Genomic DNA, 17,940 nt, shown 5'->3' with positions numbered 1-17,940 from the left:
AAATAAATAAAATTCTGTTGAAGAGGAGGAAGGATGGGTGAAACTGCATGGGGACATACAGAGAAGAGGTGTGGACAGGAGGGAGTTCAGGTCCGACAGGAGACTGCTGTCTGGGAAGGAGAACAGGCTGCCCAGGAGGAAGCTGTGGCACGAGTGGAACGGCTTCCCTGGAGCCTGGAGGAGCGTGCATCTGCAGCCGGACTGGCCCAGTGAAAACGACCAGGGATCAAGTGGATCCTTTAGCCCAGGCAGATGGTAAGGGCGAGGCTGCAGGTGCAACGGGGTGGGGGGGGGGGGTAGGGCGGGCCACGAGGTCAGCTAGGAGTCTGGGGCCAGGCCGCCGGGACCCTGGGTGCAGTGGCAGTGGGGGGCGGGGAACGTCCGTCCCGCGTGGGCGGGGACCAGCGGGGGCACGAAGGCAGGAGGGGTCTGCTCCAGGGGACAGGGCTGGGCTCAGGGGTGGACCCGTCCAGGAAACAAAGTCCGTGGTGACAACGGGACTCCGGCCAGGGAGGAGGTAGCCTGGAGTGGCCGCCAACTCCTGGGCTGGTCTCGGGGGAGCTGGTATTTCACCCGAAAAGTCCCAATTAGCCTGAAAACCGGGAGCACCGTCAGGGAGGGGCACCTCAACAGCCAGTCTCTGAATGCGTCCGTTCATTGCTGGATCTATTTTTAGGTCCATCTCGATTCCCCTTTATTGCCCCCTCTTTCCTTCAACCCACACGCTTTGTATGTCTGCGAGCGGGAGAGAGAGGTCAGACAGGTGGGTGAGCAGCTGGGCTAGGCTTCCTGTCCTGCTCCAAAAACCTCTCCCCTCCTGACTCGGTCACCCCAAAACATCTGGGAAGGGTGGGGCTCACCACTTCTTATTTATTGTTACATAAACCACATCACACTAAGAAGGGTGGAGCTCCGCACCACACCCCAAACACGCCTCCCCAGGCCCAAGGGAGGCAATCCTACGACCACTCACTCACACCTGGACCGGGTCTGCCCCTCTGAGACGGCTGGGGATGGAAATCTGGGTCCCATGTCCCCCAGGACGTGACAGAGGCGAGGTGTGCCTTTCAGAGAAACAGAATTTTCAGAGAGAATGGAAGACGAAAGAATAAGGAGTCAATGTTCCTCCTCCCCATCCCCGCCCCAGCGAACCGTCGGCAGCAAAAAGGAGCCAGGAAAGATTGCTCAGTCTGGAAAGCTCCCAGTAATCTGGGAGCCCTTCCACCCCGAGGGCTGCCAGGGAGTGCTCTGTAACAGCCTGGGGCACGGGATTCAGAGCAGGTGCCAAGATTGATTGAAACTGCACTTGCTCTCGGATCCGCCCCCTCCTGGGATCCACCCTCGGGAAAAACGTGTAAGGAGGGGTATGAACAGGTGCCCTGCAGCGCTGTCCATAGAGCAAAAAAATCAGAGACATTGTAAATGTCCCTCAGCAGGGGGAGGGCAAAATAAATGATAGCACATCCAGACACTGGAATACTATGTGGCAGGAAAAAATTAAGTCGGAGCCCCCTGTACCAACGTGGGAAGATCTCTAAGATACTAGTGAATGAACTCAACCAATTTACTCCCTGTTTCTTATAGTTTGATATGGTTTATGTTAAAAAATCACAACTCCACAAACAATACCACCCATTTCCCAGGCATAATGAATGACATATGCAGGTAAATATAGGGAAAAAGTTCTGGAAGGATACACAACACCAAACTGCGTACCAGTTACCTCTGTGAGGGCACAGGGACCAGGAACGAGTGTCCCAGGGCACTTAACCCTCACCTGTAATGACTTCATATATTATGAGGACCACCTAAGCAGGGCACGCCTCAAAGAAATGAAAACCTGATTTCTAAAAGTGATTTCACCATTGCTAGATCATGAAGGCCTCATAAGGGAGGAAGAGAGGGCGGAGGGGAGTGGAGCTCGGTCCATTTGGCAGGTGAGGAGGCTGGGCTCCTGAGAGTGGACGGACCCACCATGGGGAGTCTGGACCTGCGTTTCTGCCTCTATGCACTCAGAGCCACACACAGAAGGCCGCTTCTCGCGATGGGACGCGATGGGCCAGCAGTAACATGGCTAACAGGGGATATGCAGGTGGCCCCAGAGGGGAGTTTAACAGAGAACCCAGTGACTGTGCTGGGGAACCATCTCCAGATACAGGAAGCTGCACGTGGGCGGCCCCATGTTCTCTCCACCCTCAAGTCTTCTGGGCCTGGGACCCAGCCCCAGCTCCCAGCTTCAGAGTGAGGACCAAGTCCCCGATGACAGCTCTGTCTTTCTGCTCCCCGGCTTCACGACCCCCGGAATGCCCAGGAAAGCCAAAATCATCTCTAAATGGACACCACTCACTCCAAGCTCACCTCCCTCGTCACCAACACCCCTTCCAAAGAGCCAATAGCTAGCTCCTCCTTGGGTAAGGGGAGGAAGTGGAGAGAAAAGAGAAGGCCACTGGGACCACAGCGCAAAAACAAACAACAAACACATAAGACTGGGTTTGGAGGCAGACCTGTTTTCAAGTTCAACCCCTTCAATCACTAGCACTGTGACCCTGGGCACGTTGCTTAACCTCTCTGAACGTCTGTGTCCTCGACTGCAAAACAGAGATAACGGTACCGGCTTCAAAGTTGTTGTAAGGAGTGAAAGATAGGGCAGACAAGGAAGCACTGAGTGCCCAGCAGGTAGCTTACTGGCTAGAGAGTGAGAAGCAGGGACAGGAGGAAGGGGAAGAGGACACGGACGAGCCAGTGGGAAAGCCCCCTTCAACACTGGGTAGATGATGTGAAAAACGCTGTGCAGGCAGGTGAGTGAATTTTTTAAAGAAATCAAGTGTACGAAACAAAATCAATGGCACGCCCATTTATAAAATGCTTGGTAAGTGCTAGGCACCAGTGCCGAGTGCCCCCACAGGAAGAGTCTGTAATCCGAGTGGCCCGCCTCGCCTAAGCTGGGAGGGGAGGATGCCCAGAGTGGGAGACAGACAGGAAAAGGCACCCAAGGGTGCTGTCTGTCCGGGAGGAGGCTGCTCCTCTGCCGCCCCTGCTCTTCCTCCTCCTCGGCAGGTGGCAGAGGGCAGTGGGCCAGGAGATGGGGGTCGGGAGGAGAACTTCAGGCTGCTCTCACCCTTCCCTGCAGGTGGGGTGTCGCCCTGGTCTAAATTCCTGGCCCCCAGCACCTCGAGACGTCTCCTGGGTGACACCAGTAACAGCCCTATGGCCCTGGGCAAGGTTTTTTTTTTTTTATCTCTGACAGTTTCTGCAAATGTGAAACACGGGAAACAGCCATGTCTCCTGGAAGCGGTGTGGAAGGACTGAGATTGGGTCAGGAACAGGACAGAGGTACAGGCTCACCCCAGCACCCGATGGCGAGCAGATGTAAACACCCCCATGCCCAATGCCCGACACGCAGTAAGAAGGTCTGGGCCTCCACTGTGACTTGGACCCAAACTCAATGTTCTTCTCCAGACAAATAACAGCCTTTCTCTCAGCCCTGCCCCCCTGAGCACCCCTGCAGGGAACGGGGACACCAATTCTCATTCTAAAACTGTTTTCACTTCATGAAACTTGCTCATAACCCGAAACTTATCTCACCCTCAAAACTTCCACTTCATAGATGAGCTAACTGAGGGCCAGGGGCCCCGTCACTGGAATCCAGCCCTGTCTTCATTCAAATCAGGCAGCTCTACTTCACTTTATCCCCAAAGGCTCTGGGAAGCCCCAGGCTCCCTGGGACCCAGGAGGATGTCAGCAGTCACCCCTGCAGCATCAGCACAGGCCCCGCGTCTGCCACGTGTCTTCAGGCTACAGCCCCAGCAGCCCTGCGACTCAGCCTCTGCATCCAGCTTGGGGTCAGCTGTTTGCAAATAGCTCCCGCCACACCGAGAAGGGAAGGAGTGGACCCTCTCTCCACCTTTACATCTCTGACCCCCACATCCCACTGGCCCCATGCCTGGGGTGGGGAGTCCTACCTTTTGGGTGAGGCTGGGGTCTCTTGAAGCACTGTCCTCCTCCTCCGAGCTTCCTCGCTCTTCATCCGACGTGAGGTCCTCCTTGGGGGCTGCTGCCGAGATGGGACAGACCTTGTAGGGCTCTGTGTAGGCGCTGGGGTCAGAGCAGAGGAGAGAGACGGTTAGAGCTCCCTGTCCAACAAAGGGCAAGTGAACAGGCCAGGGCCCTGCTAATGCCATGAGCCGTTAATGAGTGCTCTGTGCCTCCATGAGGACCCAGAAGTGAAGAAGGGCAGGCACGAACCTCCTTCCTGCCCCCACTCCAGCCAGTCTGTTCTCCTTCTAATTCCTTGAACGTTCCAAGCTCTTTGCTGCCTCAGTGCCTTTGCTCATGCTGTTCAAGACAGACTTGTCTCCCTTTTAGTTACAGGGTAGGCTGTGATTCTGAAGGAAGGTTCAGATAATTACTATGAGGGCAACAGATGTTCATTCTGATCAGTCTGGCGGTCTGGACTGGCCTGGTCGGGCAGCAGGGTCAGTCCTCAAGGTGGCTGTGTCCTCTGGGCCTGAAGAAGGGATGCAACAATGTGGCAGACAGAGTCTGGGATGTGCATTCTAGCCCCTCGTCCCAGCCCTGCCACCAGCCAGATCATGGACAAGACACAGCTCAGGGCATCAGTTTCCACCTAGACTACTCGGGAGTAGGGATTCCTATTCTCATTTTCTCGGCAGATGCTGTGAGGATCAATACGTAGAAAGCTTATACACATGCGATAATCTCATATCTATATAACTATGGCTATTATGTAGGCATTGTCATTAATTTATTAAATAATACATCCATTCAATAAGTGTTTATTTTTATCTTTATCAGAGTGTAATTGCTTTACAGTGTTGTGTTAGTTTCTGCTGTACAACAAAGTGAATCAGCTATATGTATATACATGTATCCCCATATCCCTTCCTTCTTGAGCCTCCCTCCCAGCCTCCCTATCCCACCCCTTTAGGTCTTCACAAAACATCAAGCTGATCTCCCTGTGCTCTGTAGTAGCTTCTAACTAGCCATCTATTTTACATTTGGTAGTGTGTATATGCCAATGCTACTCTCACTACGTCCCAGGTTCCCTTCCTCACAATGTCTTCAAGTCCGTTCTCTACGTCTGCATCTCTATTCCTACCCTGCCACTAGATTCATCAGTACCATTTTTCTAGACTCAATATATACGCGTTAGTATTTGTTTTTCTCTCTCTGGCTTATTTCACTCTGTATAACACACTCTAGGTCCATCCACCTCAATACAAATAGCTCAATTTCATTCCTTTTTATGGCAGAGTAGTATGCCATTGTATATATGTGCCACATCTTCTTTATCCATTCATCTGTCGATTGATTGCCTGCTTTATGCCAGGCACAGAGCTAGGCAGTGGGTCAAACTCCGGTGAATAAAGCAGATATGGTCCCTGTCCTCAAAAAGGGAAAAGCTAATATATGATCATAAATTGTGACACGTGAAGGAGAAGGATGTACTCTCATAGAGAGTAGCAAGGAGAGGAGCTGTTTAGATAGGTCACAGAAGGCTTCTCTGAGGTTGAGACCAGAAGGAAGAGAAGGAGCCTTGTGATAGGAGGGGATGTGTTCCAGGCAGGAAGCAGCATGTGTAAAGGCACTGAGGCAGCAAAGAGCCTGGCATGTGACATAAGCCAACCTGGAACAGAAGAACCCTCCTTTCTCTGCCTTCTAAACCTGGCCCCATCACAATAGCCTCCTTGCTCTGTTCCCTGCTCCCAGCGTCCCTCTCCACACAGCAAAGTGATTGTTCTACAACAGAAACTGGGCCATGCCCCTTTTCCTACTCAAGAACCTTCAATGGCTCCCTCCTGCCTTTGGAAATGTGGTCCCAGACAACTTATCACAAAACTTCTCTTCATACTAAAAATTCAGGCACCTTGTCTTAATTCTTATCAAATACTGATTCCTACCCTCTGGGAATGGCAACGGATGGATGGATGGATGGATGAAGGAGGGGCAGCGAGAAGGGAGCCTCCATTCTCCGGAGTGGCTGTGCCAACTCTAGCCCAGGCCTTCTGTGGGCAGGGCCAGGGCCCTGGACTCAGGCCTGGTCCAGGCAGGGGGAAGCATGGCCAGGGTGGGTACATCAGGAGAGGAGAAACTGAGCCTTAGGCTGCAGTGCAACTAGAGGCCCTTCCTGGAGCTCCTTGCTGACTATCACAGGAGCCAGACCGTGGACACCTCTCTCCAGAACACTGGAGCCCAGGAAACAAGGGTCTAGCCGGAGCAGGATGGGCGTCCCCAGTCCACACGGGGACCATGCCAGAAAGATGGGCAGCGTGCTCCTGCCTGGGCGCTTGCTGCCATAGCGTGTGTGGGGCGGGGGGAGGGGTGGGGGGTGGGGGCTGGTAGCTGTGCGCTTGTCGGCGGAGGCTGAGCCAAAGCCCAGTCTGCCATCCGACTGCACACCCTTCTGGCCACACCTCTTTCTTCTTCTTTTTCAAGATTTACTCTGTTCTTTTCTTTCAAACTACGAGAGCAAATAAGTGTTTTGCAACAGTCCATATACCACGGAGGTGTACAAAGGCATGAGAGAGCCTCCCCTCCCACTGGGGCCACCAGTCCCCCCCTTCAAGGAGCTGTCCCCAGCCCTCAGGAAAGTTGCACCTGCTTAGGGAGCTCAGAACCACGCTTGAGAAAGTGACTGCGTGGACAGTCTCACGGAGCCCTAGCTCCCCTTCCTCCAGAGCCGTGTGTGTCCTCAGACAGGGAGCAGGGAGGGCCCTGCTCTCCCTCCACGAGGAAGGGCCACATTAGGCCCCAGCAGGAGCCCATTAGGCTCTGTGTAGGATGGCCAGGGATGGTGAGGGATGGAGCAGTTACCCCTGGACCATTCCTCCTTCTCATCAAAGAAAAGCAGGCATACAGCAGGCCTTTCCTGGAATGTGCTGTGAAGGAGGAAAGGGTTCCCAGCCAAGCCTCCCCCGCGGGATAAAGGGTGTCTCCATCCTCCCAGGCAGCAAGCTGGAAACCCAAGCATCTCCTGCACAGCCAGCTGCTGCTTGAACATTAAACCCCTCCCAAATTCACCTTCAAATCTTCCCCGACTCCACTGGCATCTCTATCACAGCCTTGTGGTCCAAGCCATCTCTTGCCTGGACATCTATAACACTTGCTTCCTGTTGGCTCCCAATCCCCCCAGCTGCCCTCCGATCTGTTCACCCAGCGGCCCTCTCAAACCCAATCTGATCCTGTCACCCTCTTGCTTAAACCGTTCAGGGATATTCCAGTGCTGCTGGGATTTGGCCCCAACAGCTCAGCCTGCCAGGCAAAGCTTCGCTCAACCTGGGCCAGGGGAAGGTGGGCATCCTTGGCCCTGATGCTGCCATGAAGTCTGCCTGGCATCAGACTCCACCAGGCATCTTGGAACTTGAGGGCTCTGCCTCAAGCCAGGCAAGGGCTGGATTCCTCGGAGCAGAGCTATGGGTGACACTGGGGAGAGAGCTCATGGACACCAAACCTCCAGAGAGGCGGAGGAGCTGGTTCAAGGTCATGTGGCAAATCTGGACCAAAACCCACTGCTTCTGAAGATGCCTCTGCCTACACTTGATCCCACTTTAGAGACATGAAAACAGAGGCCCAGTCAGGTTGCCTCAGTGCACTGATGTGTGGAGTTGGGTCTCAGGTTGCAAGGGCAAAAGGAACTTTGCTTTTGTTGTCTGTGCTCTTATTTTATTTCCTTTTTGAGAGGCAGCAGAGTGCAGTGATTAGAACTCACAGTCTTAGGTGGGACTGCCTGGGTTCAAATCCTGGCTTGGCCAATTATTGGCTATATTTAACCTTCCTAAGCCTCAGCAGTGCCCAATTCATTGAGCTGCTGGGAGGATTCAACGAACTATATCATGCAAGACTTCTGCCCATTTTTGGATTGGATTGTTTGTTTTTTTGATATTGAGCTGCACAAGCTGTTTGTATATTTTGGAGATTAATCCTTTGTTAGCTGCTTTGTTTGCAAATATTTTCTCCCATCCTGAGGGTTGTCTTTTTGTCTTGTTTATGGTTTCCTTTACTGTGCAAAAGCTTTTAAGTTTCATCAGGTCCCATTTGCTTATTTTTGTCTTTATTTCCATTACTCTGGGAGGTGGGTCAAAAAGGATATTGCTGTGGTTTATGTCATAAAGTGTTCTGCCTATGTTTTCCTCTAAGCGTTTTATAGTGTCTGACCTTACATTTAGGTCTTAATCCATTTTGAGTTTATTTTTGTGTATGGTGTTAGGAAGTGTTCTAATTTCATTCTTTTACATGTAGCTGTCCAGTTTTCCCAGCACCACTTATTAAAGAGGCTGTTTTTTCTCCATTGTATGTTTTTGCCTCCTTTGTCATAAATTAGGTGACCGTATATGTGTGGGTTTATCTCTGGACTTTCTATCCTGTACCATTGATCTATATTTCTGTTTCTGTGCCAGTACCAAACTCTCTTGATTACTGTAGCTTTGTAGTATAGTTTGAAGTCAGGGAGCCTGATTTCTCCAGCCCCATTTTTCTTTCTCCAGATTGCTTTGGCTATTCAAGATCTTTTATGTTTCCATATAAAGTATAAAATTTCTGTTCTAATTCCATAAAGAATGCCATTGGTAATTTGATAGAGATTGCAAACAACCCAATAAAAAAATGAGTGGAAGACTTCAATAGACATTTCTCCAAAGAAGACATATAGATTGCCAACAAACACATGAAAAAAGGCTCAACATCACTAATTATTAGAGAAATGCAAATCAAAACCACAATGAGGTATCACCTCACACCAGTCAGAATGGCCATCATCAAAAAATCTAGAAACAATAAATGCTGGAGAGGGTGTGGAGAAAAGGGAACTCTCCTGCACTATTGGTGGGAATGTAAACTGGTACAGCAACTATGGAGAACAGTATGGAGGTTCCTTAAAAAACTAAAAAGAGAACTACCATATGACCCAGCAATCCCACTATTGGGCACCCTGAGAAAACCATAATTCAAAAAGATACATGTACCGCAATGTTCACTGCAGCACTATTTACAATAGCCAGGACATGAAAGCAACCTAAGTGCCCATCAACAGATGAATGGATAAAGAAGATGTGGCACATATATACAATGGAATATTATTCAGCCATCAAAAGGAACAAAAATGAGTTATTTGCAGTGAGGTGGATGGACCTAGAGTCTGTCATACACAGTGTAGTAAGTCAGAAAGGAAAAAACAAATACCGTATGCTAACGCATATATATGGAATCTAGAAAAAAAGGTACTGATGAACCTGGTGGCAGGGCAGGAATAGAGACTCAGACGTAGAGAATGGACTTGAGGACTCAAGGGTGGAAGGGGAGGCTGGGAAAAAGTGAGAGAGTAGCAGTGACATATACACAAAACCAAGTGTAAAAATAGATGGCTAGTGGGAAGCTGCTGCGCTGCACAGGGAGTTTAGCTCGGTGCTTTGTGATGACCTGGAGGGATGGCATAGGGAGGGTGGGACAGAGGCTCAAGAGGGAGGGGATATGGGGATACATGTATACGTATAGCTGATTCACTTTGTTGTACAGCAGAAACTAACACAACATTGTGAAGCAATTACACTCCAAAAAAGATGTAACAAAATAAAATTTAAAAAATAATAAAAAATAAAAATAAATAACTAAATAAACAAAGAACGCAAGACAGAACAGTGCCCAACACATAAGAACTCAATGAATGTGAGCTCTCCTCCTTACCAGCTTGGCGTGGCTACGCACAACTGCTGCATTACTGACCGACTGTCGTCTAAAGTCAGCTCATTTTTAACATTTGCTACTTTCCTGACCTCATCCTGAGTGATAAACACCCATGAAGTCACGGTATGCATTCTTCTAACACTTTAAAATAAACCATACAATTATTAACCTATAACAGGTTTGACTAAAATGATCCTGCCCTCCCCTGAAGATGCACAGACCTGGTCACTGCTGACCCACCAACCATCTGTCCTCAATCCAACCTCAGCGTCTGGCTAGACATGTGGCCCAGGCTCTGTTTATTCTACTTCTCCCTCTTCTGCTTTCTAGAAAGATCTAAAAGGGAAGTCAGGATACAAGGGTTGGGGTGCTCTGATGATATTCTGGCTCATTTATTTCACTGTCTTATTGAAGGACTGTGAGCACAACAGATGGGGACAAACTGCCATTAAAAATATGCTTTCGAAACATAAAAGAGCAAGTATAATCCAATGCCTTGACAGATTCAGTGGAAGCTGTAGTGACAGACCTTATCGTGGGCTGAAGTCATTAGTTAAATAAGCAAATCAAAACAGTCTAAGCAACAGAACTGCCTCTGTAGACCCTTGATATTTGCTACGAGGCTGATCTTCGAATACAGGGGAAGAAAAACACCTCCGAGAAATGTTTTCTTAACAGCTTCTGCCTAAATGCTCCGATAGGCCCTGGAGAATTGGTGTCCTGGGTGAGTAACCACTTCTTCCCTCGGGGGACAGGCTGGGAACATCCACCTCCCCAGTCTGTCATCACACACCTCTGACGTGGGTCCTCTGCACAGTATGCCCTAAGGAAGGCTGCAGGGTCTGTATTTCCAGCTATCTGGTTCCTATCTGTTTGGTGTTTGGTCATTCAGACTCTGTACTGTAGGTACTGGTAATACAGTGGTGAACAAACAGATACTGTCTGTTCTACGGCCTTCCCAGTCAAAACAACTATTATAATCATGACGAGGTGAGGTGTTCTCTCCAGACACCTTCTTTGTGGACGTACCGATATATTACATATGAGAAAGCCCTCTGACCCAAACACCTACCCATCTACTCACCCATCTATACACTTTGTCATCCAATTGCCCATTTAGCCACTTGTCCCTCCCTCTCTCCCTCCCTCCTTCCCCCCTTCTTGCCATCCAACCCTTCACCCCTCCATCCTCTACCCATTCATCTATCCAATTACCCACCTACTTAACCATCCATTGCTGCATCCATTCATCTACCCACCTATCCGGTCATCCTTCTATCTACCCACTCAACTATCCAGCCACCCAATCATCCATCCTCCCATCCATCCATTCCCTCACTCACTTATTCAACAGATACAAATTAGCACTACTCCGAAGCACAAACACATGGAGGAATCAAAGATGACTAAAACACTCCCTGGCCTCACAGAAAGCAGAGTGCAAAGTACTAGTTAAGAGGATGGGCTCAGAAGTCAGACTGTTTGGTCTGAATCCCAGCTCTACCACTTCAAGCAAGTTACTTCAACTTTCCATGGCTCAGTTTTGTTTTGTTTTGTTTTTAATCTGTAAATCAAGGGTAATGACACATGCTGGGAAAACAGACAAAATGCCACGTGGTCAGCACTGCAGAGACCAAGTGGCCTAGAACTTTGGCATCAGATCAAGGAAAGTCACTGTGTGACCTCAGGCAAGTCATCAAACCTCTCTGTTTCTTACCTATAAAGTGGGATGACTATATAGGTTCATTGTGAGCTTAAATGAGAACATGATGGTAAAAGCGGGCATTGCGTAGAACATAGTACGTCCTTTTTGGCCACCCTGCAGAGGGGCCAAGTTCTAAACCCCCAGACTAGTCTCCACAGAGCTGTGTCCTCCCTCTGGGTTGACTTGTGCTTAAAAGGGAACATAAATTAAAGCTGCCCAGAGCTCGTTACCTTAAATGACCCTCCAAATGAGCACAGTCCTTTCCAGCAGCCTAGAGTCGTAAAAGGACATGTGCACCCACGTGGAGGGACCAGCACTTTGTAACCTGGCCCAGGGCTGTCCCGCTCTGCCCATTAAATCCTGTCCCGTGTGACACTCACTGGGAGCCATAACCTTGAGCACAGCCAAAATAGCCTAATATCATAAAAAGGGAATGCTCTCCTCACTGGGAGCCTCTCGGCAGGCGCTCTGGTCCTTTGCATCACCCCTGCTGGTGCAGTGACAAGTGTGGAGGAGGCCAGATTGCAGATATAACATCCTCTGGCTCCTCTGAGATGGGCTGGGACCTTCCTGAAGCTCGCCAGCTTGGCAGGAGGGGCAGGGGATTTTGGGGCTGCGATCTCTGGGAGCTGAAAAGTTTGAGACGGAGGAGACAGGATGACGGACTCAGTGAATATGACTATGCTAATTAGCAGGGCAGCTGGAAGTGGAGGCCAGAGAGGACTGGGTGCAAAATCAGAGATTTCCAAATCCTCAGACATTTCATCCTGTCCCCAATCCTTCAGCACCTTCAGAGTTCACGCAAACGTTCCTCCAGACCTTCCCCAGGTGGCATCTTCTGCCCTGATACTTCCTTGTCACTCAAAACTGACCCCTCACAGATTCCGCTTCTTTAAAAGCACATGAGATTTTCTTGGATACACATATCACCTGCACTCTAACTGGGAACTTTCAAGCTCAGACAGTGGAAACTGCCCAAGAAGATGGGGGTCAGAGACTTGGGAGTCCCTCATTCACCGCTAACCCACTGCATGATGGTCCTGGTGGGTCTCAGTTTCCATATCTGAAAAATGGAGGTGGAGAACAAGACACCCACAGATGTGAAACTGCATGTTGAGACCAGACCACACGTACCCGATGGCCTGGGGGCCAGGCTCTGAGAGCAGCTGCTGCCTGGACTCTCCTCCTCGCTCCTGGAGTGAGTCTCTGCTTCGTTCCCTTTGGAGGGAATGCATCCTACACCCAGGGTCAGCCAAGGGATAGTACTCATAATGCTTCCCAGAAATATGATTGAAGGAGAGGCTTTTTAAAAACTTCAATTTCCATTTTTTCACTAAGTAAAAACAGAATTGCATCCCTGCTTTCTATCCTGTGACATCCACACGCCTCTTCTTAAAGCACAATGGTTTTTTATAGGGATTTGTTTTCTTGTTATAACTGCTTTATTGACATGTAATTCACATACCATAAAATGTACCCTTTCAAAGTGTACAGGTCAATGCTTTTTAGTATAGTCGTGGAGTTGTGCAACCATCACCACAATCTAATTTAGAAGATTTTCATCACCCCAGAATAAAACCGTGTACCATTTAGCAATCAATCACATTCCTCCTTCTCCCCAGTCCCTGGCAACCACTAATTTACTTTCTATCTCTATGGATTTGCCTATTCTAGACATTGCACATTAATGGGATCATACATTATTTGTCCTTTTGTGTCTGGCTTCTTTCACGTAGCAAAATGTTTTCAAGGTCCTTCCGTGTTCTAGCATGTGTCAGGACTACATTCCACGTAACGGCCAAATAATCCTCCACTGCATGGCTGTGCCACACTTCATCTGTTCATCTCTTGATGGACACCTGGACTGTTTCCACTTGTTGGCTTCTATGAGTAGTGCTCCCAGGAGTACTCATGTAAAAAGTATTTGGGGGAACACACATTTTCAGTTCTCTTCGTATACCCAGGTGTGGGATGGCAGGGTCATATGGCAACTCTACATTTAACATTTTGAAGAACTGCCAGACCATTTTCAGCCGCACCATTCTGCATTCCCACTGGCAGTGTTGAGAGTTCTGATTTCGCTACATCCTCATCAACACTTGCTATTGCCTGTCTTTGCTATTTTAGCCTTCCTAGTGGGTCTGAAGTGGTTTTATAGGGATTATTAAGGAATTTTGTTCTCCTTGATTACAGTTCGGCCTCCTCCCGCCCCCAAACAAACACAATCATGTTTCCTATTCAAAGAGAAACATAACTGTGACTATGAAGGCTTTCTTTTCTGAAAATCTATTGAGGTTCAGAGATCCAGGGAGAAAAAATTAATACGTTTGGAAGATCTGCAGAAGCCTCATAAAATGATAGACTAATATAAAGAGGTAACATACAATAGAAAAGCCACAAGCCAGAGCCCCAACCTCGCCAGTGTGATGGTCTCTCCTTTTTCCGCTTCGGTCACAGCACCTGCCTCATGCAGCTCGGGCACCAGTGAGGACAGCAGAGGAAAAGTGCTGTGTTTTCTGACCCTTAGCAGCAGCCACACGGTTGGCACATGGGCCTGGCCCTGCTCTGCCCACTGACCCAGCATTCTGGCCCTTTCTGGGGCCCAGGAGAGGATAATGTTAAAGGGCACAGTGTTAGAATTCCACCTCCTGAGGTCAGGATCCAGCTCTGTCACTTGTCAGCCCAATGACCCAAGATCAGCCGCTTCACCTGCTTCAGTTTCCTCACCTGTAAAATGGAGATGCTACAGCACCTAATGCCCAGGGTTTATGAGACAATGTACATGAATGAGGTGGGAGGACTGCTCAGCACAGTACCTCACAGGTGGATTTGCTACAGTGTGAGCTAGAGGCCAGGGCCGAATTAATCAGCCAGAGCTCCCCGAGGTCTTATAGACCTGGGTTCTAATTCCACCTCCACCACCAGCTTGCCATGTGACCCTGGGTACATCCTCTCCTCTCTGTGGGCCTCAGTTTCCTCATCTGTAAAATAAGGGAGTTAGAGGACCTCTGAAGGCCCCTCCCACCATGATGTTCTGTGAGTCTGTGTCCAAAAGGGTCCGCTGTGAAGCTGAGAAATCTGTCCTAGCAATTCCTGCCACACCTCTGCTGTCGTCAGCCATCACATGCAGCCAAACCACTGCCTCCCCGGCCCCCACATACTTTTGTGCCTCCCCGTCTCTGTGCCTCTTCCAAGGCTGTTCCAGACTTCCTGCCCGCCTCCTCCTCTACTGGCCACCTCCTCCAGGAAGACGTCTCCATCTCTGCAGCTGGACAGGGCTCCCGTCACCAGCTGAGATGTGGCTGCAGAAATCTGTGTCCCTATATCAGCTCCCCTGTCAGCCACCAGTTCTGTGTGGGCAGGAATCACGGGCTCGCGGTGCGTTTCTGTGTCTTCCGTGAATGGCATATAGTAGGTACACGACAAGCATGAGTTGAATGACCGTCCTACACAGCTGTTCATCTGACCTACGTCAGCCTGTCACTGAGGCCCTCTCCATGTCTGCACATCCGGCAGGAGCCTGGCGCACAGCCGGTGCTCAACACCTCTGATGGAAATGGCTCCGGCACAGCGCTGCCACCAGCGAGGATGCTGTGACTAGCCAAGTCTCAACGAATAGATGAGTTTTCCTAATTCGGCCATAATTTTATATTGCTTCAAATATGGCGGAAGGTGGGGGTTGGGAGAGGCACCCCGTGGGCTGAATCTGGATCACCCACAGGTTCAGCGGATGCTATGGGTTCAGTTTCCCCATCTGTAAGGTGGGCTCCACAGCCCTCACTCCTGAGCACCAGCCCAAAGCAAGAGGACACTTGGACACATCCTTCTCCTGTCATCTCTGCTCTGGGATTCAGAGGAAGCCAGAGCATGGGGAGGTGGGAAGGGCAGGGAAGCCACGGCTGTATCCTCAGCAGCTGGAGATTTGTGAAGGTCACCATAATTTTATAACGGCACATCTGAAGCTGCCAGGCGCTATGAGAGGGCATCTGTGGCTTGCGTGTGTGATGGTCTGAAAAACAAGCCCCCTTTTCTACCCCTCCCTGCTACATGGGCATAGCCAGCCAATCACAACAGCAGCAGCAATAGCAGGAGAGCCAGAAGCCAGGGATCTGGAGTGCTGATGACGTGCCAGGCACTTGACAACGTCTTCTCAGTCACTGTATCCTGTTGGTATTAAGAAGCCCATTTTATAGATGAAATAAGCAGAGACAGGGTATGTGCAGAGCTGGGATCTGATCTGAACACAGGGAACCCGGCTTCAGAGCCTGTTCTTGTAAGCACTCACCTACACTGCTTCCACCAGCAGGAGCAGCTAACGGGTGTCAGGCACAGAGCTGCGCACGCCGCAGGCTCATCCCGTGACCCTCTCAGCCACTTAGTGGGACAAGCCCCGCTACCATCCCCATCCTGCGCCCGGGGAAACAGAGGCTCCACGAGGCTAAGTGACTTGCCCAAGCCCACTCTGCCCTTCCCCTCCCTCAGCGTCTCCCAGACAGAATCACAACCAGCTGATCCGCACCTGGGCCCCCTCACAAGACACACTCACTCATCCGGTTCACTGTTGCCCCCTCTGTGCCGGGGAGACAGACGTGAAAATGCGCGAGAGGTGCCCAGACACACTGGGGGTCCTCAGTGCAGCTGGCTCACGGCGGGCAGGAGGCGGGGCCTCCCTGACACGTGAACATGTGAGACACATGTGGCCGGAGTGGGATGTCTGGATGGGGACACGGGGTCCAGACAGAGACGTACACCCTGAGACCGAGACCCAGAAGGGAAGGGGACACAGGCAAGGGCAACAGGCCTGGACCCAGACACCCTGCATCACACACACTCTTGTCACACGGATCAGCTGTGGTCGTGCCAACTCCACCCGCCTCCTCTGCCCCAAACAGGGAAGAAGCATTTCCAGAGAAATGTCATCCTTTGCCAAAGGCCTGTAAGAGCCTATGAATCCACACTGCTTCTCGAGGGCAGGGCTGCCAGCTGAGAACGGAAGCCTGGGGAATGCCCAGGGTCTCCAGGCTGATGGGTTCTCCTCCCTAGACACAGCTCCGACCTCACCTCCTACTTCAGAAAGCCTTCGCTGACCACTGAGGCACGTCTACCATGAGCTTCAGGCTCCACACCTGCATGGGTCCCTCTCAAGGGTCTGTGGATTGGTTTCTATCCTTCACTGTACATTCCTTACCTTAAAGAGACTCTGCACCCACGGGCTCCCCTCACCTGGTTGTGGCCTTAGCTCTGCACAGGGTTTCTCTCCCTCACGAGCCCCCTGTGCGGAACTCTGCACACAGTAGGTGCTCAATTAACCTGCAGGTTTCAACGGACTCCACTCCTGGGGGAAGCACCTCCAGCCAGATTCGTGGGTGCATCCACGTGTGCATCCCCGAGCAGACACGGATGTGGGGCACCCTGCAGTCAGCGCTGCCCCCAGCACAGGCACAGCAACTCCCTGCAGATGGAGCGCCCGCTGCCTGCACTGCCTCACCTGCACACCTCACACATGCTGGCCGTCCACCCCACACCTGGAGCGGGGGACGCGGAGGGGGAGGAGATGCCCTTTCTCTGCCCCTGAGGTACCTACAGCCCTGTGGGAACACAGATGGACAAGCAGGAGAGGGTGGTGAGGGCTAAAAGAACAGGAAAGGGGCCTGAAACTTTTGGGCAGGGGCAGGGCGGGGGAGGGTCACAGGAGGGCTCCAGGCCAGGGGAGACCTGAGCCAGTCTGAAGGTTGAACAGGAGACAGACAGGAAAAAGAACGTTAGGGGAGAACTCTTGGAGAAAATCTGCACAGAGAGACTTTGGGGTCTGTGTGCTGTGGGGTGAGGAGGGCTGGGAGAAGGGGCTGGCCAGGCAGTGGGCTCTCAAATGCCCCTGGACTGTGTATCCCAGGCGGATGGGAGCCAGTGAAGGCTCTAGCCAGGGAAAGGACCCGAGCAGTTGTGCTCCCCAGAGAGTTCACCGTGGCCCGCCGCGGCCACCTGGGAAGAGTGGTGGGAGGAGACACGCTGGGGGCAGGGAGACCAGAGAAGGCTGCCCGGTCCCGGCTGGGGGAGGGCGAGGCGTGGGCTCAGGTAAGTCCGTGGGACCAAGAGGGGCTGTGGGAAACATTAAACTATCATCCTCATTTCACAGGTGAAAAAACTGAGGCTCCGAGATGCTCAGGGTGACGCCGTGAGCAAGCGGCAGTCCCAAGACTTAAATTCAGGTCTTCCTGCCCCAAACAGAACCCTGTCTCTTGAAGGGTGAAATCGGGGCTGTAAAAGCAACAAAGACAGCACGTGACACCTGGCACAGACTCAGTGAATGCTAGTCCCCTTTCCAATTCTTATTCGGGCTTTAAAAAATAACCCGTGCTCTCCCAGTATAATCAACCCCAGGCCCATTTTTACAAAATTTCAACGCACACACACTTCTCAGGCACATTTCTGTGGCATAGGTGAGGGCAATCTGTACTCCCTGGGTCACAGGGCTGAGCAGGGCTGGCCTGCCCTTCTTTCCTCTCACAGCTGGGCTGCGGGCAGCACAAGGGCAG

At 51.1% G+C, this 17,940-nt stretch overlaps 1 protein-coding gene across 4 annotated transcripts in view; it reads right to left on the bottom strand.

Moving 5' to 3' along the window:
- The window catches only part of FGD5 (FYVE, RhoGEF and PH domain containing 5), a 116,693-nt gene that overhangs the window by 60,108 nt on the left and 38,645 nt on the right, over positions 1–17,940 (bottom strand). For all 4 annotated transcript variants that reach the window (XM_057706577.1, XM_057706578.1, XM_057706580.1 and 1 more), the window contains exon 3: positions 3,963–4,095. In XM_057706577.1, coding sequence (XP_057562560.1) covers positions 3,963–4,095 — 133 coding nt within the window. The remainder of the gene's footprint in view (positions 1–3,962; positions 4,096–17,940) is intronic.

Source organism: Hippopotamus amphibius, chromosome 13 (genome assembly GCF_030028045.1).
Source record: "Hippopotamus amphibius kiboko isolate mHipAmp2 chromosome 13, mHipAmp2.hap2, whole genome shotgun sequence".
NCBI classification, from domain to species: Eukaryota; Metazoa; Chordata; class Mammalia; order Artiodactyla; family Hippopotamidae; genus Hippopotamus; species Hippopotamus amphibius.
The sequence above is the reverse complement of the archived record's forward strand: the minus strand, read 5'-3'. Positions and strand labels throughout refer to the sequence as shown.